The 23,168-nt window shown below is 46.3% G+C and overlaps 1 protein-coding gene and 1 long non-coding RNA gene across 2 annotated transcripts in view; one reads left to right on the plus strand and one right to left on the minus strand.

Moving 5' to 3' along the window:
• The window catches only part of EML1 (EMAP like 1), a 121,648-nt gene extending 110,229 nt beyond the window's left edge, over positions 1–11,419 (minus strand). The window contains exon 1 of the mRNA XM_071426490.1: positions 11,243–11,419. Within this exon, the coding sequence (XP_071282591.1) occupies positions 11,243–11,270 (28 nt within the window). The 5' untranslated portion in view covers positions 11,271–11,419. The remainder of the gene's footprint in view (positions 1–11,242) is intronic.
• LOC139589784 (uncharacterized) lies at positions 10,758–22,033 on the plus strand. Its single transcript, XR_011679127.1, has 2 exons — positions 10,758–11,219; positions 21,903–22,033. It is a non-coding gene; the product is annotated as an uncharacterized lncRNA (long non-coding RNA).
• The last annotated feature ends 1,135 nt before the right edge of the window (positions 22,034–23,168 follow it).

Here is a 23,168-nt window from a genome sequence, read left to right on the forward strand (position 1 = left end):
GAAACCCACAGCAGCATCCCTCAGGGCACAAGGCACATGCCCTTCACATGAAGGGCATGTGGAGCTCTGATAGGTAGCAAGAAGAAATCAATTTTCCAGCCCTAACCCACTTGGCTGTGCAGCAAACGGGATTTTAACTCACATTGTGCCTGCAGCATTCAGTGAGTAACCCACAAATGAAGGTCCAGAGGAGAAGAATCTCCTCCTTGTCTAAATTTAGCATAAGGCCTTGAAAGTACAGACAAGGCAGCCAAACATCATCTGTAGCTACAGAATTTAGACAAGGAAGATAACTCAGTTCTGGTAAGTGGTTTTGGGAAATAATGGAAGGAGAAACAGGGATCTAATAACCTCTTACTGAACTAAAGTTAACCTCCCTCTCTGACCATAGTCTGAGCTCAGTAATTAGCACTGCTGCTGATTTTTGCACCTTTTATAGATATTTGATATTGGATCAACACAGAAATTCGAGTACATGGGCTCATCAGATGCTATGAACTGTTGAGAGGAGAGGTGTGGGACTCATTGCAGGTAACAAGTGATTTTGCACAGAAGAACAAGGCCAAGCCTGCAGAAGCTGTACTGGAGGGTGCCTGCCCAGCTGCCTTCACTCCTTGGCACTCTCCAGGACTGGTGAGCAGGGTGGCCCATGGCAAGGCACTGTGTCAAGTAGTGGAAAATAAATTAGACCTCCTTGTGCTGGCCCTTCACTACAAACAGCTCCACTGGGGATTGCTCTGAGAGCCCAGGCACCCCAGGGGGCACAGAGCAGCTCTGAGAGCCCAGGCACCCCAGGTGGCACAGAGCAGCTCTTTGGGTGGGCCTGGGGCCGTGCTGGGATGGACAATGCTCCTGCTGCAGCCTTCTCTCACTCTCTGTGGAACTCATTGAAACACCCACTTGCCTCCAGTTCTCCACTGTCCCTCAAGGCAGCTTGACTAACAAGGCAGATTGTCAATTGAGCAATCATCTCAGAACAAGGAAATCTTTAAAGATTTGGCACCATTATTTAGGACAACCCAGCTGCTGAACTTCAGTAGGAAAAGGAAGCAAATGCACATGGCCAACTCTGAGGCATAATTCTGTGAGAGAAAATAAAATGAGTTCAGTACAAACAAGTATTTTCTAATCCTGTATCATCCCCTCGGACAAAACTGAGATGTTCAGCTCCTGGCTGGCTGTGTCTCATAGCCAGAGTGAGTTTTCTCCTGCGTTTTTGGGTGCTCTTCTTTCTCCCTTCCTCTGCAGGGACCCCTGACCTTGAGAATGAGAGATGTGGCACAGGAGCACTTGTGCTCCCTCAGGAGCTGGCTTTGTCCTGCTGCAATCCCAAAGGCAGAATGAAGCAGGGAGATGCTCTTGCTCAGGGCCTGATGATCCCTCTGCATCCCCAAAGCAAGAAATGGTGCTGCATCCTTGCTGGCGTTGGTTATGTTTTGAATGGCCTGAGCACAGACACTCCTACACTAGGGAATGAGACTCACCATGCCTCAACAAAAACATGCCATCTGGTCAACTTTCAGTGGTTTTCTCCTTCCAGTGCAGTGGGAGAATAGTGAAAATGTCTTCTTACTCTTCCCACTTTATTGGACATCAGAGTAGGCAGGGAATAGTAAAGGACAGCAAAAAGACTCTCCAGCTCCTCTGTGTGCCACGAGAAACCAAATAATTGTAGGAGAGGAGTTTGCTGAGAAAACAAACACTCCTCCTGTGAACAACTGTGAGCAGATTGAATGCTTTCCCTGGAGTTTTCCAATTTTTTTATTAAATGATTCAAAATGAAAATATGCAGAAATGTGGTTGGTATTTAGAAAGACAGCTTTTGTTAGAGAAACATTATTCTCCATCCTCATACATGTGAGCACTGTATGCCTCAGTCTACCATATCTGTTCCAGACATTGCAGATTCTCTCACACTTTCCCACATGATGCTTCTCCTTAAGCCTTGGATATTTGAATACCTGACCAAAACATCTTTGCAAATAAATCCCCGGTCTCCAGTGCCATAACAAGCCCCATGTGTTGCTGACTGTGTGAAAACAGACAGTGCATAGACATTTTGACAGCCACCAAAAAATCATGACCCAAGAAACCTGGCTTTAGGAAAAAAAAAAATTAAAACAAGTCTTAAGAGGCTCATGATAAACATCAAAGAGTTGGCAGAACTGAGAATAATCAAACAGTTTAGATGAGGTTTCCCAGATAAATTGTTTCCATTTCATCAATGCACTGTCTGGTTTTGAACACTTATGCCTGAATATACCATTTGGAATTTATGGTAGATGCAGGAAATAACAGTTTCCTTCTCAAAATCCTTTCCACATGTGGTCCATATGCCTCCAGCACAAAGAGACTGCAATATCATGCCTAAGTCATATGGGTGTCAGAAGGCCAGCTGACTATCACAGCAACAAGATGAAGCTGGGAACCTCTGATTTGAGATAAAGAGCTGCAGAAAATTACAGATTTAGTGTCCCAAAGACAGGTTTCCTGTATCAGAAGTGTTTGTGTGTAAGGCTATTGACATTGCAGAGCATCTCCAAGCAATTGCTGAAATATCAAGTTATAATTACAACAAGTATACTCATTGCTAGAGATCTAGTCATGAGGTGTCCAAGTATCTTGTATTCATGACATGTGTGTTTCCAATATGCTGTTTATCATAACATCCCAGCTTCACCTCTAGAAGATATTGAACATGGTAAAGTGTAGCATTCTGGGGAGATCAAGGACAACTTCAGGTTAACTTAGCTTGAAAAGTTCTGCTGGGAACTGCATTGCATCTGTGCTGCAGCCACAGAGCAGCCCTTGAAGGGAGAAGTTGGTCCATGGAGCAGCTGTGGGAACCCAGGGTTTCCCAAATGGTCACTATTGGCAGGTTCCTCATCTCCTCATGCTGGACCAGAGACCACAGGTCTGATTTATGGACATGCCCATGCTCACAGCTGCCAATGGAGCTTGAATACCTGAAATACAGTGGTGTGCTGGGTGCTCTGAAAGAGGAGCTCCTTGGCATCTCCAATTACACACCCACAGCACTGGGAACTGGTTTTGGCTTAATCTTGATGTGCTTCAGTCTCTCACTTACAAACTCTGAATAATTCTGCAGCCATGGCTCTTTGTGGGACATTGCTGAGTCATATCTAGCAATGTTTCAGTAGGGGAAGTATGAAACATTCACTAAGTTTTGATTAGTGCAAATATAAATACATTTCTCTGAGCAATTGTGCTGGGACCAAGTATGACTAATGCCTGGTGCTTCCCATGCACCAGGAGTGCTTGCTGGTGGGGCCTCACCCAGCAAATCCCACCAACCAACAGCACAGGGCTCAGGCTGCTGCTCTGAGGAGTACAACTGAACTGACCCAACCACCATTTGTACTGGTGGGTCAGGGGGATGAAGATATTGCTGACATTTCTGAGAGCTGTGATCCTAATTCATTGGACTGAATGGAAAGGTTTGATTTCAAAGAATCTGGGTCATGGTCCCAAAGCATGAGTGGGAGATGTGCAAATTATAAGTTTAACCTGAAGTCAGGTCCTTCATAATCACATGATCAAGTGCAACCTGAGATGCTCAGCTTGCTGTCACTGCTTTAGATTTTTTTTTTTTTTTTGAGTCTCTGCAAAAAATTACTCAGGTGTTCAGAGGTGTTACACACAGCTCTTTTTGTGTGTCTGTCCTTTCCTTTCCTTTCCTTTCCTTTCCTTTCCTTTCCTTTCCTTTCCTTTCCTTTCCTTTCCTTTCCTTTCCTTTCCTTTCCTTCCCTCAGCAGACCTCTTCAGGCAAGTTGTCTGCCAAGAGTTTCCACCTTGTGGTTCAGCAGTAAGGATTTTACCATTTTCACAGTAACTGTGTTAGTCACTGGGAAGTGTCCTGGGTGCACAGTGTGATTGTACAGCCAGAGCACATCCTGCAGCTCCACAAAGAACACATCACAAAGGATATGTGTGTAAGAGTGCATTTATCTGCAAGATAGGTGAGAATCACAGGAAATGCCAAGTTTGCAGGTAGTATCAATGGATTTTGAGGGGATTTTGGACCTTTCAATCATCTCTCCAAACTTAATTTCATGCCTTCATAATACTTCATGGGGATGAGCCTGTGTTCTCCCAAGGAGCACTGAAGTGGTGGAAACTTGAGCCATACAAACAGTGCTGAGAGCAGTGATGTGGGGCTGGGGGGTTCCCACCTGGGCAGTGTGGAAAAACTGCCTGAGATAAATCAGCCATTGGCACCTCTCTGAAATGCTCTGGGTTTTGTGATGAAGACAGCATTGTACTTCCCAAAGTCTTCTCAGAATTTGTGGTGATTCCTCCAGGGTCATAACCATCTATCTCTCTGAGCCTAGCTTGGAGTCCTCTGAGCAAGGGCTTGCTTTTCTTCCCCGAGCAATTTGTGTGAGTGACAGACCATGTGCAGAAGCAAAGAGCAGCTCTGCCAGTCCCTGTGTGCCCTGTGTGCTGACTCAAGGGTGACTTCAGCTGCTCCATGAAACCCAGGACTCCTGCAGGGAACTGAGCCTGGGCACTATGAATGTGTCCATGCCAGCACCTGGCATCTGACAGGAGCCCATTCCTCTGCCCCAGAGTTTCTTTCCCACAAGGAAGAAAGCATTTGAGGGATCTTGACAGTCTTTTATGTGAGTTTTAGAGGAGATCTGAGATGTGAGGTAACCCCTAATGTTACAAATTTAATTGTGGAAGCCACAAGTGTATGGAGAGGGAGCTGATCACAGTCTGTAAGGAAAGAAATAACAGGGACAGAGAAGGAGCTGAATATGATGATGAGAGACTGGGCACTGGCCAGGTTTTCTGGGAGGACACACTGAGCATTCAGTTTGCAGTCTGAATGGCAAAGGAAGGGAAGGGGGCCCCACCCTCTAAATTACCGCCTGTATAACAGGTCTGCAGCAAGAGAAGGCTCCAGACATTGTTAAATGCAATTATGGCTTCTAAATGCTGATGGCTTAACACAGAATGTGTTGGCAATACTGCAGATGTTATGAGGGATGGAGGAGAGGAAGAGAAAAAACAGTCTGGTTCTCTTTTGCATGCCTTAAGTTCCTGCAAACATCATGGAATAAGACTGTTCAGAAATGTGCAGCACAGCAAGTGCTCTTGCTCACAGACCCTGGGACAAACTACAGCTTCCAAGTATTTCTGCAGATAAGGAAAATCCTTCCATTGGGATGGGGGAGGAGGGGAGGAGCACTTAGGAAAGATGTAGCATCTTCTGTATTTCCTAACTAGATCCTTAACCACCAGCAGAAAATGTTCATGCAAACTTCTACTGCCTCTACTGACTGCCTGAAAGAGCTCTCCTCCTTCTGCACCCCTCCTCAAAGAAAGAAAACCAACCAACAAACAAACCAACCAATATTTTCTTGTGAAAATGGGTGTTAATGTGTCTGCCAGGTCAAATACCCCACTTGGAGCCTCTGCAGCACACAGCACACATACTCACATTCTGCTTCAGAAAAGCAGTGAACTGGCACAGGCTCTGCTTGCCAGCTGAATAGTTAGACTAGTCCAGTAGTCTGGTTCTAGTCCAGTTAGTCTAGAAGGAAACCTCACCTGCTACTTTAAAGGCAGAGGTTGGAGATGAAAACTAACCCAGTGCCTGTGCTCAGGACACTCCTGGAACATAGTCAGCTCCCACAGAACCACCACCAGGCCTAAGGGGCAGGACATCCATGCTGGAGGAGAAAAACAGAGCTAACAACAGAGATTGCCATTTTTTTAATTCCAGAAGCTGCAAACTTTTAAGCTGGTTGTCAGAAATATGTCACTTAGGAGTGGCACAGGGGTGTTGTACTACCCAGCTATGTACAGGTACACTAAATTTGCTTAAGCTAGGCTGAACCCCTATTGAGAACTCCCTAAGACTGGAATGCAACAGAGATCACCTTCCTTCATCTTTGCTTTTGGTGACAAAGAACTAGCTTTGCCTTGTGTGGCATTTTGCCCAAGTGCAAATGTGGAGCTGCTGCTTGCTCTCTCCCTTTCTCAGCACTGAAATGCTTTGTGGTCTGGGAGGCCTCAGATCTCTCCCAGATGGAAAAGCCCTTTTTCCCTCAACAAACATCTAAGGAGGTGCATGGGAAGAGAGCACAGCTGAGCCATACAGCCCCAAGGCTTTGAAAGCCCTGTCTGAAGGTGGGAACCCCTCCCCAGCAGGCTCTTTAACCCAGGCTCAGCCCTCACCAGGTGAAGGCTGCACCCAGGTGATTTTAACTCTTCAAGGACAGTAAGCTGAATATTTTGACTCATGGGGCTATATTGAAATACTGTATGAACAGAGATGGCTTTCCAGGCACACCTCTGGCAGGCTCCCAACCTGGTGTCTCCATGGGGCTTGCTCATCACTAAAAATCTACTCCTGGGGTTTTTCTTGCAAAACATGGATTTATGGGGCACCAGAGTCATTAAATTTTTCCTTGTGTGGTTGTCTGACCTTCGTGTTCCAAACCCTCTCTAAAGCTTTAAATTATGATTGCTTCATCTTCATCATCATCATCATCATCATCATCATCATCATCCTCAGTGTTTGCCCCCTGAATGCACAGCCCCTGCTGCTCAAGGCAATGCTTGCACAGACTGAGGACACATGGAATTTCTGGAGGAGCAGCAGAGCTGGTCAGAAGGAGAATTCCCATCTGCCAAGATAATTCTGGTATTTCTGTTCCATTTTCATCAAACTGGGGCAATACTCCCAGATATTTGATTTGATTTGATTTGATTTTACCTGAGCATCCCAAGGCTTTCTGTCTTGCTCCCACACAATTTGAATTTTCAAAGATATGGTCTTTAGAAATGTGCTAATATATTGTCATTGTCAACAAAATGTTGCATTTTGAATTAGTAACATTTGTATTTTGTGATGAAAGAACACTCTATTGGAAAATGGGTGACTGCTTCTAACAGCTAGCATTCATCTCCTAAGCTGACTTCCCAAATGCAGAAGGAAATGAGTTTGCCAAGGGGTTCATACACTAAGATTAGAGTTTCTGTGAAGTGTTTATCCATCCCAAACCCTGATAAATGATACAGATACTTGCCAGGTGCTCACCACCCCAGCACCCTGGGCTCACCTTCCCCTGGCAGGGGGATGCTCCTGGGGAGCTCTGAGCATGCAAGCCAGTGCTGGTGGGGTTAGTGCAGTCAGGAGCTATGGTTCATCCTGCAGACCCCTCTCTTGAGATGCTCCAGTCATTCCACTTCTTTCCTAAACTACAGCACTGGCTTGATATGCTGGAGAAACCTTCCCTCTTCTCTGCTTATCCCTGAGCACTAGCTGCAGTCTGCACAGCCACTCTGCAAGGGGATTTCAGCCTTTGCCTCTCACTGAGGGTCTCACCCTGCAAACTGTGATGCAGAAGTGGTGCTCCACCACTTTATCTGCAAAAAGATAGACATTCTTTACCAAATCTAATGAAATGTGAATTTCAAGCACAGTCCTATGCTAATATGAGTATGTGAAAGTAGGACCATTTTATTTGACAAGAGTAGTGCTCATGTGTGCGCTGGGTCATGATTGTTTGTTACAGAAATGCATATGGGCCATATTTTTTATTCCCAGTAGCTGTTAGAGACAGTCCAGCGTGGGAGCTGGAGGCCTTGCTCACTAACAGCCTCTCTGGCTGAGATAAATGGACTCTCCATGACAGTGCAGAATGTGTTGAATTTCAGGAAATCTAAATTCCCGTATTTTCCTGGGATATCCTAGTTCTGAAAACACTAATTTTATCAACTGGCTCCAGTCTGTCTTAAAGACATGTTTGAAACATGTAATTTTAGCTCTGAAAGGAAGTATTTAGCTAAAGAGTCAGGAACATATTTCAGATGAAAAGTCTTGCTTCCTCCTCTACTGAAACAAGGCCAGTAAAAGGTTGTGAGGAATTTTAAGGAAATTTGGTTAGATTCGCATGCCACCTGCTGCAGAACAAGCTACATCAATTCTGTTTCTTCCCTTCTCAGCCCTGTTGCAGTAAATAACAGAGAAAGTATGCATATATGAGACTCCTGGTGTTCTTCTTCAGCATTATAATCTTCATCTGTTATGGCTCAATACCCTGTGTTATTTCAACTGTGGTGTTATGCACAAGAAGTTACCCATGCTATTCAAAGTCAGTCTGTGGCTGAAAGGGGAAAGAAAGAAAAGAGGCACTTGAAGAACCCTTGCATGACTTCAGAGATTTTTCTGAAGTCAAAAGGTTTGTGTTAAGAAGCAGAACCATCATGACTCATATATTCCTAATCAAAATGCTGGGTGCGTGAAAAGCTGTTCAGTCATTCAGACTGAACCACGACTCCTTACAAGAGGAAAATAATACACACAAGGGGAAGCACTTAAATAATTGATGTGCTTTTCTTTTATCTGCTTGTAGGAGTGACAAGAAATCTATGTAGTTGGCACTAATGGATAGCATCTGTATGTCAATAATTGCTAATGAGGAAGAAATAGGAGTGCATTTGTCTTGAAGTGACTGATCTTTCTTTCTTTATCTCCCTGTGTTACAATGGGAAATTATTAGTGTAAATTTTAGAATTCTGTTCACTTTCAAATCTCAAAAGGTTTTCAATTGTCGTGTTTTTTTGATAGGAATTCAATCCAGAATTGAACTGTACACTTGCTTACATGTAATCTGCATTCTGGCATTTAAGATCCTATTTTAATATCTTCTGTACTACATCCAAACAACAAAATAAAACTTTGTTTGCATCACATGTTCAATTTTCCATTCCACAACAGTGAAAGGGTGCAGCCATGCTGGAATTGAACAGAAACCAGTAATTTAAAAACACCCAATGCTTTCAGCACGAAAAATTGCATAACCATTTCCAGCACTGAAGTAGGATACTCTTACTGAATAAAGTCTCTTAAAAAATTATTGGCGTATCAAGCCGTTCATATCCAGCTATTTAAGTCAAAGATTATATTCAGCCATTCCCCCCAAGTTGCTTTTCTGAGGGAACAATTACACAGCTGTTCCTGCTACATTCTTGTGTAGGCTGCAAGCAGCCTAAAAACTCTGGCATTAATTTCCTGTAACTACAAAGTGCAACTCTCCAGGTTGTTCGTGAGGCATACCCTTTGCAAAGAGGTTACTGAAGCACTCCATACACTTGACACTAATATTGAGCTTTGGCTACACTTATTTATAGCCCTGTGCATGTGTATACACGGGCACATGCACGGGGCTGTAGGGTTTGTGTTCGAAGCAGGGCCCTGGACTGCAGCCACATTGCAGTGCTAATGATATCTGTCACTGCACCAACTTCTTGTAGCTGTATTAGCTGGCTGCATTCAAAACCAAGAATTTTGGATATACAGTTCCAGCCTTGCTGTGCTCATTGGATTCAGCAAAGGGGCATTTCTGCACTAGTGAACACTAAGCAGTGTATTAGAAGGTTTGATGATGATTTTTTGCAACTCCTTTTATGGAGTGTTAAGTTTTAAATGGCTAAAGTTTTAAACTTTGACCTAGCTTGTCAAAGAGCAATAGCCACAAAGAGAATTATTTCAAAATTTCCTTGACATGAAAAGCAAGCTGTCAGCAGCTGGTTCACTAAGATTGCTTAATAACTCTGATGGAGTACTACCATTCCTCTGTCCACTGCTGGTTCATTAAACATTTTTATATTAATATAATGCATCCACATGTCTGTAAGTACAGGATATTTTGCCAGGTCCATGAAGCAGGTGTCCCTTGGGACAGGTTCCCCTGGCAGGGGGAAGGTGAGCTCTGCTTCCTGGGAGCAGGCCTGGAAGCAGCATGGGAGAATTATTGGGGGAACAGAGAGAAATAAACCTTTGCTCTGTTTCTGGCATATTTCTAATCCATGACTATACATCACTTTATTTTTCATTCCTGTCCTTCGGAAATTGCTTCCTTGCCTCAATGCATCCATGAATGTTTTTCTGGAAGAAAACTCGAAGGTCCTTTCAGCAGTATAGGTAATTGAGATATCAGTAATTTCTGCACACAAGATGCCATGCACTCTCACTATCAGTTTCATCATTAATATCAGATGCCAGCTGATACTGATACTGTCACCCTGAAATATCCCACCCCCAACTCAGAGTGCTTAATAAGCAAACTGGGGCCAGGCCCTTAAAATCAAAGCCTGTAGAAGTGAAACTTTGCTGGTTAACAGTTCGCCCATTTGAGCAGATAGGCAGGAAATACTCATTTTCATCTCTCCTGTCTTTAGCTGATAGCAACAGCCCATGGAATTGTGCATGGTGCAGCCCACTCTGCACCATATACATAATTTATATTTTTCCACTCTAGTTACGATTGATCCGTTTTGGACTTGGGATTTCCTCTGTAAAATGGAAGCAGAGAGAGGAGGAAAGAAGAAAAACACTGCAGCAGCCTTCTCCTTCCCCAGCCACACTTTTTAGCCCAGAACCTCATCTTTGATGCACGGCCTCCACAGACCAATGGAACGGGAGTGCCACACAGTACATGTTGCATATACATATTCATGTGAAAAGATAAATGCTTGCCATGGTAAAATAAAAAATAAAAGGCATTTCCAGTAGTCCATCTCTTTATTAGTAAAACGCCTTGGCAGAGAATAAGGCTATCATTTTGACAAGTTTCCTTTTCTACAGGCAGCCTAGATAATATTTACAGTTCCTATAGAAGTTTTTAAAAAAACAGCTGAGAAACATGCTTCTTGCTGACGTGCTCTTCTGCTCAGTGAAGTTTGACAGATACAGCCCTAAGCCCTAGTACAGGATTCCTTCCCAGACGCAGACAAAGTGTGCAATGCCCTTATTTTAACAACAATGCACATTTCTGTTTCCTTTCAGCAAATAAACCCTTTGCATTACATTTATCTGCCCTGGCTGTGTCCGTTACCATCCGGGAAGGTTTATCAAGGAACAAACAGGACCCACACACAGCGCCTGCTCCTGCAGCACCCATCCCCACAAACTCTCCTCGGTGAGCTCAGGACATCGATACCATCATCCCTGCGGAGAGCGACCCTCCAGTCCTTCATCAGCCTGAATTCCAGAACCCTTCCTCCTGCCCAGCCGCTGTTCCTGCGGAGAAAATCCAGGCAGTGCCACCCTCCCACCCTCCGCACGGACTCTGAGCACCGCACCAGGATCTGCGCTGGTTTCGGGGACTTTCTGCTCGCCCCGCTGCGGCTCCGCGTGTGCCTTTGCAATCTGAGAATGTGAGCCAGTCGCAGGACTCGGGGTAAATATAAATCTGGCGCTTACCCACAGGCAGTCCCTCGCAGTCTGACATGGTGTGGGCAGTCCTCCTCACCGGGGGCTTAGGAAAGAAACCACTGCGGGACCGCAAGCGCGGGTCCTTCTCTTTGCAAAGGCAAGGGGGGAGAAAATACCAAACAGTTCACAGCCACCCTTCCCTTGCACTGCACATCTACCCACCCAGAGAGCTGTAGCAACAGTCCCGTCCCTGCCTTCTCATTATGGGATGCAAAGATAAGAATGTGCTTTTGTGCCAAAAGAGTGTGCTATTGGTGGATAAATTTGTTGTCATCCCTCCCCTTCGCAGAGTTTCCTCTTTAATGTCACAGAGGCACATTACCCTGTCGGAAAGGCCATCGAATATTTATGAAACGGCTTTTAAGGGCTAAGCCGCAAATCCTGGCGGGAGACCAGAGCTAATTGCTGTGCGCCGGGGCTGGGAGCCACCCGCAGGGCGCTCCTGCTTCCCGGGGGGCTCGGGCAGCTCTGGGCTGGGGGAGAGGCTCTGGCAGCTTCCCCTGCACCTTCTCCTCCTGCAGGGGCCGGGTACAAGCGCTGCTGGAAAACGGGGCAGAAGCCAGGGTGTATCTCTTTAAGGAGGAAGGGGGAAAAAAAGGTCTTTGTTTATATTGTAATATCTGAGAAATTGTTTTGTGACGCTGTTACTAAAGGCTGTTTCGTGCTTTATAATAATATTGCGAGTGCAGATTTCTCTGTAACTTCATGGCTTTTCTTGCTTAAAACACGCCACTTTAATGCCAGTTTAGTGGCTGCTCCTACAACTTACGTTTTTAATCTTTGGAAATGTTTATGTGGGATTTGTTGGATATGAGGTTCCCAGACTCACATAGTCAGTGCAGAGTACCCCTGCACACTGGTGTGCTCATTAGGCACCTTAATGAAGTGCCAGCAAAGGCTCTGGCAGCGTTAGAGCCAGGCTGGGCTTGGCAGAGACGCGTGCGGGACCTGGTGGGAGCCTCGGCACCCGGGGGGCGCTGATCCGCTGCCGCTTCTTGTCCTGGGAACGGTCAGGAGCAGCCTGGGCTTGGCCTTACTCAGACCCTCAGCGTCTGAGCCCTCCACAAATATCGGGATGTCACACCCAGAACCCGAGGAGGCAAGGGGGAGATCCATGGGGGCGGTCCTTGGGAAGCACTTCCAGATCATGTGGCCAGAGACAGCCCCTGGGGAAATGAGCTATCGGGAACATCTTTCTTCAAAATGCCTTGAAGGAAAAAAAAAAAAAAGCATAAATTACATGAAGTATACTAGGAGCTCAGGGTGCCCAGCACCTCTGAAAAGTGTGGGCTGTTTTTACTCAGATGCTTCAGCTTAAGCACCCAAAGGCTGGCACTGCTGGCTCTGCCTCTCTCTGAAGAGAAGCCTTTTTATACTCTGCTGGTTACTCAGCAGCACAGCTAGCCATGGATTCAATTCAGGATGTCAGGCCTCTGACTAAGAAGCAAAAATAGCTGCAAAAGTAGATTGTGACGTGTTCCCAAAACCATTCCTCGGGTTGCCTACACAGGGCTGGGCAAGCAGAGCCAGAAGTGTCTGGCCAGCCTGAGGATCTGTTGGCACAGTTCTGTCAGGACAGCCCTTGTCAGTGCCTGCTCCTCTATCTGCTCATGCAGCACACATGGAAATATTCACTGCTGTGAGGCTCACCTGGAGCACAGCTCTGAGAGAAGCAGAGCCTCAGGCTGTGCTCTGTGCCAAAGAGGCTGTGCAAGGAGGAGAAGTGCAGGGCAGCGTGCCTAACCTCTCCATTGTGCTGCCAGCCACAGAGCCAGGGAGTGGCCACTAGCTGCTCTGGCAGCCAGGGAGGTGTCTGGTCTCCATCTCAGCATGCAGCTGCAAAAGGAAGAAGGCCTAAACCAGACTGGGGGACTTTTCTTGCAGTGTCACACATATTGCTCCAATGTGTGAGAATCAAAGCTTTCTTAGCTTGATCCTGTGCAAATGCAGGCTCCCAGCTCTGCAGCATTTACGTGCCAATTTCACTTCAAGCCCCACTGAAGTTCCTGGAACTGCTCACAGTTATAAACACATGCATGAGTATTTGCAGGATTAAGGGCCCACCAGTCCTCCTTGTATTCAGAGCAAACAGCTGCAGCTGGTTTTGAAGTTCCCTCTCACAGCTGTGTGCTGGTGCTCCTCCACTGGAGGTTAGAGCCCTCTAGCAGAGCTGGACAAGTGCCTGCAGGGAAGGCATGCCAAACTCAGACTGGTGTCTCAGCTCTGCCTCATCCTCCAGGGGAATCCAAGTCTCTGCCTCAGTAACCCCCACTATTGTCCATGGCCATGTCTGCTGCAGGTGGTCAGCATCTTCTGGGAGAGGGGCAGAGAGGACTGAGGGGGAAGGACAAATACATCTTAAACAACTACAGCAAAGTTGGCAAGAGCTCATCTGCCAGAGCCCTTACTAGGATTTGACCTTGGGAGAGCTCTTCAGTGAAACACTAAAGCAGGTCAAAAGTTGAACAGATCAGACCTAATTATTACAACAATACTCACAAACAAACATCTTCTTTTGATGTGGATACTTCAATCAAAAAATTACCTTTGATCCCTGGATACTTTACTTATAATGCTGGGTTTTAATAAATTATAAGACTTTTTTTTTCTTTGATTAAAACAGAGTATTTCTTTTAGCTTCCTCCATTTCTCAGCCTGAAAAGAGAAAAGCCATGTTTGCTCCTGGAAAAAGGCCAAAAAAAGGCCTGGAAAATTTAAGGCTGACAGAGAAAATTTTGGACATTTATGAATTAGCCTGGTGTCTGTCAGGGCAAAAAAGGCAAAAGTCAAAAACTGAAATAAAGGGTGAGAGGTAAAGCACAAATTATTTCAGCAGATATTACACTAACAGGTGAAATGGGCTAAATATTTGCCAAAAACTGTGCTCACTTAGGCTTTCCAAGGAACCTGAAGGATGCTTATCCCTCAGCATGCAGAGAGAACCATTTCTAAATCTCCCTGCTTCATTCTACTCCCTTCAGACAGCTGTCTGCATAAATCCATGACGAGTGCCATGAGTGGGGTAGTACAGGCAACATGTGGAAGGAAGCCACTGGAGTATTTCCTAAAGAGGATTCTCCTGGACCATTTAGTCTCCTGTGGAAGACAGTTGCATTTTCCTGCTGCATCCTGGAATACTTAAGCAGCTGCTATGGTGTCCTCCCCTCCCCAGAGATTTCCAGGAAGAATTATCTGCCCAGGAATGTTGTGGATGTTCCATCCCTGGACATGTCCAAGGCCGGTCCTGACAGTGCCAAGGGCTTTTGAGATACAAAAGGCCTGGAACTGAGCTGATTTGCCTGAGGAAAGAGGGAATATTAGGGGAAACCTGGTTGCAGGGCACAGATATACAGTTGCCTTAGAGCCCAAATACTGTCACCCACATGAGTAAGACATGTAGTGGGACTTTGTTTCTCATCTACATGTTTACACATCCCATCTGACCTGTGCCTGATCTAAGTGCTTAAATATCATGGAAAATCTGGGCTTTAGGATTCTAAATCCCATGGGGAGGTCATAATTTTCCCCACAACATGACTGACCCAGCAACCTGACTTTGAAAAGAGCCTGATCCACCTGAAAGCTCCCAGCTGAGCCAGAGCTTTTGCTACTGCTGACTTGCCTCTTGCTGAGCCCTGGATGGAGCCAGCCTCACCAAAGCTCTCAGGAAAGCAGGAGCTGTGCAGCCCAGGCTGGGATCTCAGCCCTGCCTGCTGCCTTTACTGCTTTGCTAAGCTCTGTGCTGTGCAGGGGCACGGCTGAGCTGTTCTGCTGCCCTCTGCCTTTCTCTCTCCTGACAGAGGGAAATCGTGAGACGTGAGAATTATTTCTTTAGCTAACCAAGCCAGATCTGATTACTAAATCTGCAATTTTCCATGAGATTGCAGCAAGCTCCTTGCTGCCCGCTCGGGCAGGCGTTTCTATCTGCCATCAGCGTGATTTGCACGCCGTTTATTGAGAGAATGCCTGAAATGCGCTTCTCCCCTCTAATTTATGCAAATTCCCTCGGGTTTTTCCTGCCCTGTGAAGAGATTCCTGACTGTTGTGTACGGAGGATTCACAGCCCGGGGAGGGGGAAGGGAAAGATAGGGCCAGAAGAGAAACTGCAGGCTGCTATAAGCAGGTTGGCATCAGGATGGGGGTGACCTTCTCTCAGAGCCCTGAAGAGCCCAAAGTGTTAGGAATTTGGTAGCTGAGACACGTTTTTCCCCCTTGAAAAGCCCTGCAGTGGTGGGGATGGAATGTGCCTTTCTGGCCTCTAATACAAGGGGTAAAATCAACCCCAGGTTTTGGATTGCACCCAGTTAAAGGGCAGAGAAGCAAGAGGGGAGCCCCCACTATCAGCCCCACCTCCCCTGAGTCACTGCCAGGGCCTTGGTGAGGTCCCAGAGGTACCTGTGGGACCAGTGGGCCAAAGCCAGGGCCAGTGGGATGCTGTGCCATGAGGACATGAGGAAGAGGAGGGAGCTGCTGCTCAGATGTGCTGGAACCTCTGTACAGCAACCAGCAGAAGGAAAAGCAGCCCTTCAGTGAGGGGCAGAGTGCCCAGGAAGTCCCAATTATTGGAATTTTATTTCATCATTGTTTTCTGACACATTCTCTTTGCATTTAAACTTGATGGATGGGGGGTGTAATGATGCGACTCCAAGAGGAGCTGGTGCTCTGACAAGATCTCATGTGGATTCATCCAGAGAAGGAAAAGTGAGTCAAAATAGGCAAGCTGACAGTTAAAATAACCCTCTAGGAAACAACAAATACAAGAGTAATAGCAGCCCCCCAAAATAACTAGGCATGTCATAATTTTGCATTTGTCTCTATTTTTTTATGTTATTAGCAAGATCTTCACTAGTAAAAATTGAATCTGAGCTTTGTATTCAAGAAAGGAAATGTCTCCATCATCTCCTCTGATGTCACCCCAGAGAGAAGATTAGAAGATTAACTATGTCAGGTGACACAAATCCAGCAGCCAGGGAAAATAATTTTGCACATTCAAAAAGAAAATGGGGAAGAAATTCCTGCTGTCTCCAAGAAATGTGAACCTTACCTGTGATAATTGCTGGCTCACAGAGAAAATACTTTATGTGAATGTGCAAATATACATTAAATAAGAAGATCAAAGATTCAGAAGAGGATTTATCTTAAAGAATAAATTAATTGATAGTCTGAATCTTGGTGGCATTTTCATCCCATCTAATTTATAAAAGGTTACATTCTCTGGGGGGAAGTTATGAAAGGCTACTGCAATGATGTGAAGAAACAAAAAAACTACATTTGAAAGAGAAAACTGGCTTCTGAGCTGCCACAGCTCTTGCTAACAATGTCCTCTGACACACTGAGCCAAAATGAGCCAGCTGTGGCACTCAGGTGAGATGCATTTGCACAAGGTTGGAGAAAAGGTGAGCATGACGGCATGAGGCCAGATTTTGGCATCTGCTGACAAACATGAGTGACTCTCTGCTGGGCAGCTCTGCAGGAGCCACCCAGAACAGGGGACATAGCCCAGAGCTCTTTTCCCATCAATACATGGTAGATTTTCATGCAGTAATTACAGTTATTGGCAGTTCCCTCTGCAGAGGTTTCAGGTGCTACTGAATTGTCTCCCAGTGAACATGAAAAGCCAAGAGAAATTATATGTTTCAGTCTGATCTTGCTGCTTTTGGTTTTAGGGGCATTATTGCTGCTTATTTCACTGGGTTTGAGTCTTGCACAGATGGGTGAAGCTGCATTTGCTCTGCACAGATCTGGTAGGAAAAAGTGTCGAGCCCTGAATGTAAATATTGCAGTATCATGTGGTGGGTTTGAGGAGAAGGTGAGAGTCTTGCAAACCTGATTTGGCAGCTGCAGAAATAGCACTCAGGCAAACAGATGGCCTCTGCAAGGAGGGAAGTCTTCAAAAGATTCACAGATTAATGAGCTCTGCCAGGATTTTAGTGGTTCCTACCAAAGTTCCTATAAATCTGTCTAACTGGGCAGGGAGGAGGTGGGGACAAGAGGAATCAATAACTCCCCCAGACAGCTTGTGTATCCAAGGTTAGCTGACAAAGGCTTCAGAGCTGGAAAACCTCGAGAGCAATGACAGAGGCAGTGTCATCCTTTAGGGAGGCAAGAGCCACAGTGCTCATCGTGTCCTGTCAGTGCTCTGGGGACTAATTGCAGCTGTCTGTGATCAAGGGTATCAGTTTGGTGATAAAGGAAGGTGAGGTGTCAGCCACACTGAGTTATTGGCTCATCCTAGGAACTCTTAAGTTTGTTTTGAGGCACTGAAAGCATCCTCTGTCCACTGCAGTCAGAGAGAGATCACACCTTCACCTGCCTGTGCTAGAGGCAGCCCCAGAGAGCACCAAACCAAGGCAGAATATTTACAGCAGGCAAACACAGCCCTGCCTTCAGACAAATTACATCTCATTTCCATTCTCATCCCCAAGACTTTATCCCTGCTCTGTGCTATGTCAAGCATAGAAAGATGTTTTCACCAAGCTGAAGATAAGATGTTAAAATTATCGCTGGCCAAGGTTGGCCACAACAGGTAACCAAGAGATCAGGCTTTCATCCCACATTTGGAGCAGGAGCAAACTGTGCTTTTGGGAATGACCAGCAACAGAAACAGAGCCCCAGAGAGATCTGATCTGATAATTGTCCAGCTGATCATCTGTCCAGCTGATTTTCTCTAGCAAAGCAACTGCTGTCCCCAGAACACTGAGTGAAGGTCTGCCATGCCAGGAGACAGAATTGATTAAGAAGCTGATAATGGAATCAGAGGCAAACAGCAGGGAAAATTATTCATTGGAGTGCCTGTGAAGTTTGTAACATGGTGCCCTTTACACCCCACTTTCATTTGCTTTTCTGCAAACATTTTTCCCCAGTGTTTGACAGCAGGACTGATCTGGGAGGAGTTTCCATCCTCACTCGCTGGAGCCGCCTGGGTCTGTAATAAACACAGGCACAATGAACGGAAGTGCTGACCTTGTTGGCAATTTCTGCAAAGAGGACAAGACTCCTTGGGAATAGTGAATTAAGCAGATTATTACCACTTAAGTAACCTCTCTCAGTCACGTTGTGGGTGAGGCATGTTGCTGGGGTTAAAAGGAAAGCTTGCTTGGGACTGCTTAAGTAGCACACAAATACTTTTTGCCAACAGTTTTCATTGAAAACAGGACAGATTTGGTTTAGGTTTTCTGATATTGATGTTTTTCACTACAGGCATCTCTAGTATCTCATGGAGAAATTCAAGACTGCCTTGGTGTGGTCAGACTCTTGGGTTTGGAGGTGGCAAGCCTGGGCTAAGATGCAGAGCAGGGACTGCCTTGGAGCTGAGCTCAGGCTCCTGACAGGAATCAGAATCCCCCTGCCAGCAGGGAGATGAGGAAACCCTGGAAGGGGGTTAAGTGACTTCCTTGGGGTCATCCTGTGAGTCTGTGGCATGGTTATCAGTGAGCCTGGTCCCTGTTCCACAAAGGGAGAGGAGGCAAAGGAAAGAATTCACTAAATCAGTCAGTTTTGAGTGCTGCCTGCAAATATGGAAGTCTAATTTGCTTATTGTTATACAAAATAAAATAGAAAAAAAATCTGTTTCCATTCAATACTCATGAAAGGTGTAACAACCTTTCTTCTCTTTTTTTATTAAAAGTGAAGAAGATGAATGTATGGAAAATATTTTTGTGGGATGGGCTGATCTGGGACTGATCTCTTGGGGTTTTGGACAGGTACAGCTGCAGCAGGACTGCTGGAAATGAGGCTTTAAACGTGTGACATCCTCTCACTTAGCCCAAACCTCTGCCTCAGTGTACTAAAGTGCTGCAGCTGGTCCAGGAGTGCCCTCTGGACACTTGCCAGCCTGGCTGCAGGTGCTGCATCCCCACAGAGCTGTGGCAGCTTTTGATTTGCTTGGTGTCCACCTGGCTGCTCTCTGGTGAGCTGCAATCACTTCTGTGGCTGAAATACCTTACAACCATTCCTGAGACACACAGCAGCCCAGCACCAAGGGCTCCTTTCAACATATGAGCAAATGTCCCAGCCTGCTCTGGGAGCTGGAGGCATTCAGGAAGTCCAGATCAAACATTTTATGCTTTAAAATTGGAGGGACAAGCTTCCTTGCAGTTTCTTAATTTGATGCATGGAGCTGCTTTTTCCTTCTTCCTCTCCAATTGTGATCCAGGGAGAATGTGGGGATGGAATTTCCCCCTCTGCCTTTCCTGCACCCGGGCAGTGTGCCTTCCCTGGAGCAGTGAGGCCAATGCCAGCATTCTCACATGCAGTTAAACAAACCCAAGGGCTCTCATCTCAGGCAGAGCCAGGGCTGTTTCTGCCTCTCCACATTCCCCAGGGCTGCCTCTTGCAGTTCTCAGAGATGCCTTGTCCATCCTGTGCCTTTACTCTCCTCCAGCACAAACCCGAGCCAATAGTTCTGCTTTATCCCAGACCCATTCCTCATCAATCTTTTTATTAATCCACAGAAATGACAGGAATTAGAAGTAGCAGGTGAATGCTTGCCTCTGAAAACCTGGTTTACAGCTAATCAACAGGGCTGGCACATGAAATCATCATTATATGTGCAGAGCAGGTCCAGATGTGCTGAAGGGCCATCCCCAGGCCATCACTGCAGCAGCTCATGTGCACTAATCAGGGATCCTGGCCTTCTTCATCAGTCTATAGTTAGTTACATTTTATTGCAGTATTATACTTAAAAGGTACTAAACCTTATTAATGGCAAGATGTTAAACTTGGTGTGGAATAGACCAGAGAATCCCAAAGTCTGCAGAGCTGAGAATAAAGCCACCACTGATATTCTTTTCCTTTAATTTAGAAAGCAGCAGAAGCCCAAGAGAAATTTGTCTTGCAGCAGAGCCCACATCTAAGGAAATTCCTCGTGTGGTCAAATGTCAAATTGTTTCTCTTGCAAAGGGCAATGTGGCAATTGTATTTCCATTTGCAGAGAAGTTTTTTCCTTTGAGCTGGGGTTTTCAGAGGGGGAAGGGAAGGGAGAGAAAGCAAAGTGAGTTTTCCTTTCAGCACACATGCATTCAGAAATCTGGCTGCTCATCTTTAAAAGGTCATGGCTCCCTTCCTCACTCCTCCCTGTGGCCCAGCCAGGCCAACCACACCTTTGCCAGATAAAAGTTGAGCCCTTGGAAAGGCTCACAGTGCTTGGCACTGAAATAACCAGGACTCCCACCCACCTATCTAGAGGCAGATGTTGTCCCAGTGCTTTCTTGCCATTTAAATATTCTTTTTCCATTGCTGTTTCCTCAAGAAACAAGATTTGCACAGTGCCTTTGGTAATAAATCCTCACTCCATGTCCCTAGTTCCAAGTAAAAATGAGGTTCACTGGACATGAAAGTTCCTACAGCTTCCAGAAAGCATCTGGGACTCCTTAAAGAGGGGAAATGGGAGTGGTTGAGGATCACACGTGTCCATACTGTGAAGGGGCAGGTGGCAGTGTGACCCGCAGTGACTGAGGGTGGCCAGGGTGGCCGTGCAGCGCACACAGAGCCCGGAGCTGCCCTGCAGTGCCACCTCTGTCCTGCCAGCAGCACAGGCAGCGTTACACGGACACAGGGGAAGGTGGGGATCCAAACCGGGAGGCTGCAGTGTCAGGCAGGACTGCAGTGGAGGCTGCTGGAGGGGCCATGGGGACTGCTGTGATGTGCTGGGCATGCTAGAGAGTCTAGGGTGGAGAAAAGGAGTCATTGCAGCTGGGAAACACAGGGAGAGGTGAGCCCGTGCTCCCCAGCACCGCAGGCTCCAGGGGCTGCTCCCAGCCGCCTGCCCAGGGCCCACAGGTGCCCTGAGCCACAGGCAGGGCTGCACCCCAGCCCTGCAGGGCTCTGCCCTCTCAGGAGGAGCCTAAAGCACATCTCTTTGCTTCTCAAAGCCACCTTTATCATCCTCACCTTCCTGCCTCCCCTGTCCCCCTCCTGCCCTGCTCAGAGAGGGGAGGCACAGCTTCCCCAGCTGTGGGTCCTCCTCCCTGGCCATCTCCCTGCTCTGCCAGGTCATCACCAGTCCCAGAGGAGAGCCCCAGCTCTCCCTGCCCTGCTTTCCCTTCTCCCTGCTGGCTGCTATTTATTGCTCAGGGTGCTGGGGGAGGAATGCAGCCTGTCCCAGGGAAGGGCTGCTGCTGCTGCCAGGACTCAGCAGGCTAAGTTTAGTTCCTGCCTCTGCCAGGGATCACCTCTCCAACACTAATCAAAGATTAGATTTCTCCCTGCCTCAGTTTCCCTCTGCAGACAGCAAAGTTCCCAGTTGTAACCTGCCTGGGGTGGGAGTTTATTCAATTCTGCAGCTTGTTCACACTGCTCCTGTCTCTGGAGCTCCTGCCCTGGCTGAGATCTTGGGGTGCTTCTGTAGCCAGTACAGTCATGGTCTGTTCTCATCCAAGGTCTTGTTACACTTGTGGTATGAAACACAAAAATTCTAACTAGAGCCTAATTATAGCTCTTCACAATATGCTTTTTTAATTTTGGATGCAGTTCCATTTAATTAGTTGTAATTCTCTAACAAATAACATTACTTTGGGATTACTCTCATAGTTGTGAATATTGATGTGAGAGCTGATGTGGCCACAGATAGTCTCTCAGTGTTAGAGCCCTTCTTCCCAGGAAGAAGTCAGTCTTTGGAGGTGTAACCAGCACTGCTCTTTCATTGCAGGGATGAAATGAGAAGAGTCTGTGAGCAACAAGAGAAGAAAACCCTCTGTGTGAAGAGAAGGCTTGGCTTGATGCTGTCCCTTTAAAAATTTGCTCAAATCATACATTAAAAGGCAAAGCTCTTCTATCACATACATATTTCATCTGCACCTTGGAACTGTAATTAATGGCACAGGAGGCTTCATTTGACAAGCTGTCCTCAGGGCAGACTTTTTACTTCTATCTACATCAGCAGTGCTCTCTGCCACTGTTTCCTGTGGCAAAACTGCTCAGCCTCACCCTGCTCCATAGCAGGGAGGAGAGCAGATGTGAGGCTAATCCACAGTTCTCTCTCCATTGATGAATACTTCCCTCAGATACAATAGGAATAAAGAGAATAATTTTTCAAAGATGGAAGAAGACGTGTGGGGAGGCACACAGCAGGAGGTGAAGAGAAAACTCCTGTTTGTAAAGCCTGCCTGCTGTGTGAAATGATCAATGCTAATTCCAGCTGAATGCGATCGAAATGAAGCACCAAGGGCCAAATTAGTCCCTGCTGCAGCACCAGTAACCCAAAGGCAGATGATTTGATTTCACTGAGCTTATGCCAGGAGTGAACTTGACCCCTAGCCTTACGTGGCATCCAACAGTACAGCCAAGAACCCTGAAATACATCACAGGCATCCAAACAGAGGTGCTCTGGCTGTGGCTGCTGATCCAGTGTGTGTAGAGTTTTCAGTTCTTGAGCACTGTCATCCCTGACAGCTATTTCTGGTGGTCATTTACCCCATGCTTTTCATAGCAGTGATGGTCATTTACCTTTGTCTTTATGAAAAAGTTGCAGAATTTGTAAAAATACAAATTAGCAGTTAGGTTTATGTACTTACCAGATATTGGAGAAGCTGTATTTTTTTCTAACCAAATCAATTGGGAAAAACAAAAAGGGAACAAAAAGTGGTAACCTTTCTGGAAGGTCTGTCTGGTGTAACACATGCTCAAACGATGTGTACTGAATCCATCACACAGCAAGTCAGCCTGCAGCAGGATGGAGATGCACTGACATTAACTCCAGGAAGAACTGAGTGATCTGAACCACAGGATCCCAAGGGCTCTCCAACACTGATTTATGGATCTTGGGTTTTGAGCAGGAAAGAATACAGGTTTCAGTTTTACCATCATTTTTGCAGCATGTGGAAGCTGAGGCTGCTGAGCCTGGTTTCTCTGTCTGAGGGGCCATGGGGTGCTGCAGTGCTGCCCAGCACTCTCTGCAGGGGCACGTGCCATCATG

This window comes from Agelaius tricolor, unplaced genomic scaffold, assembly GCF_023055355.1.
Source record: "Agelaius tricolor isolate 1412-34295 unplaced genomic scaffold, bAgeTri1.0.p SCAF_5, whole genome shotgun sequence".
NCBI lineage: Eukaryota > Metazoa > Chordata > Aves > Passeriformes > Icteridae > Agelaius > Agelaius tricolor.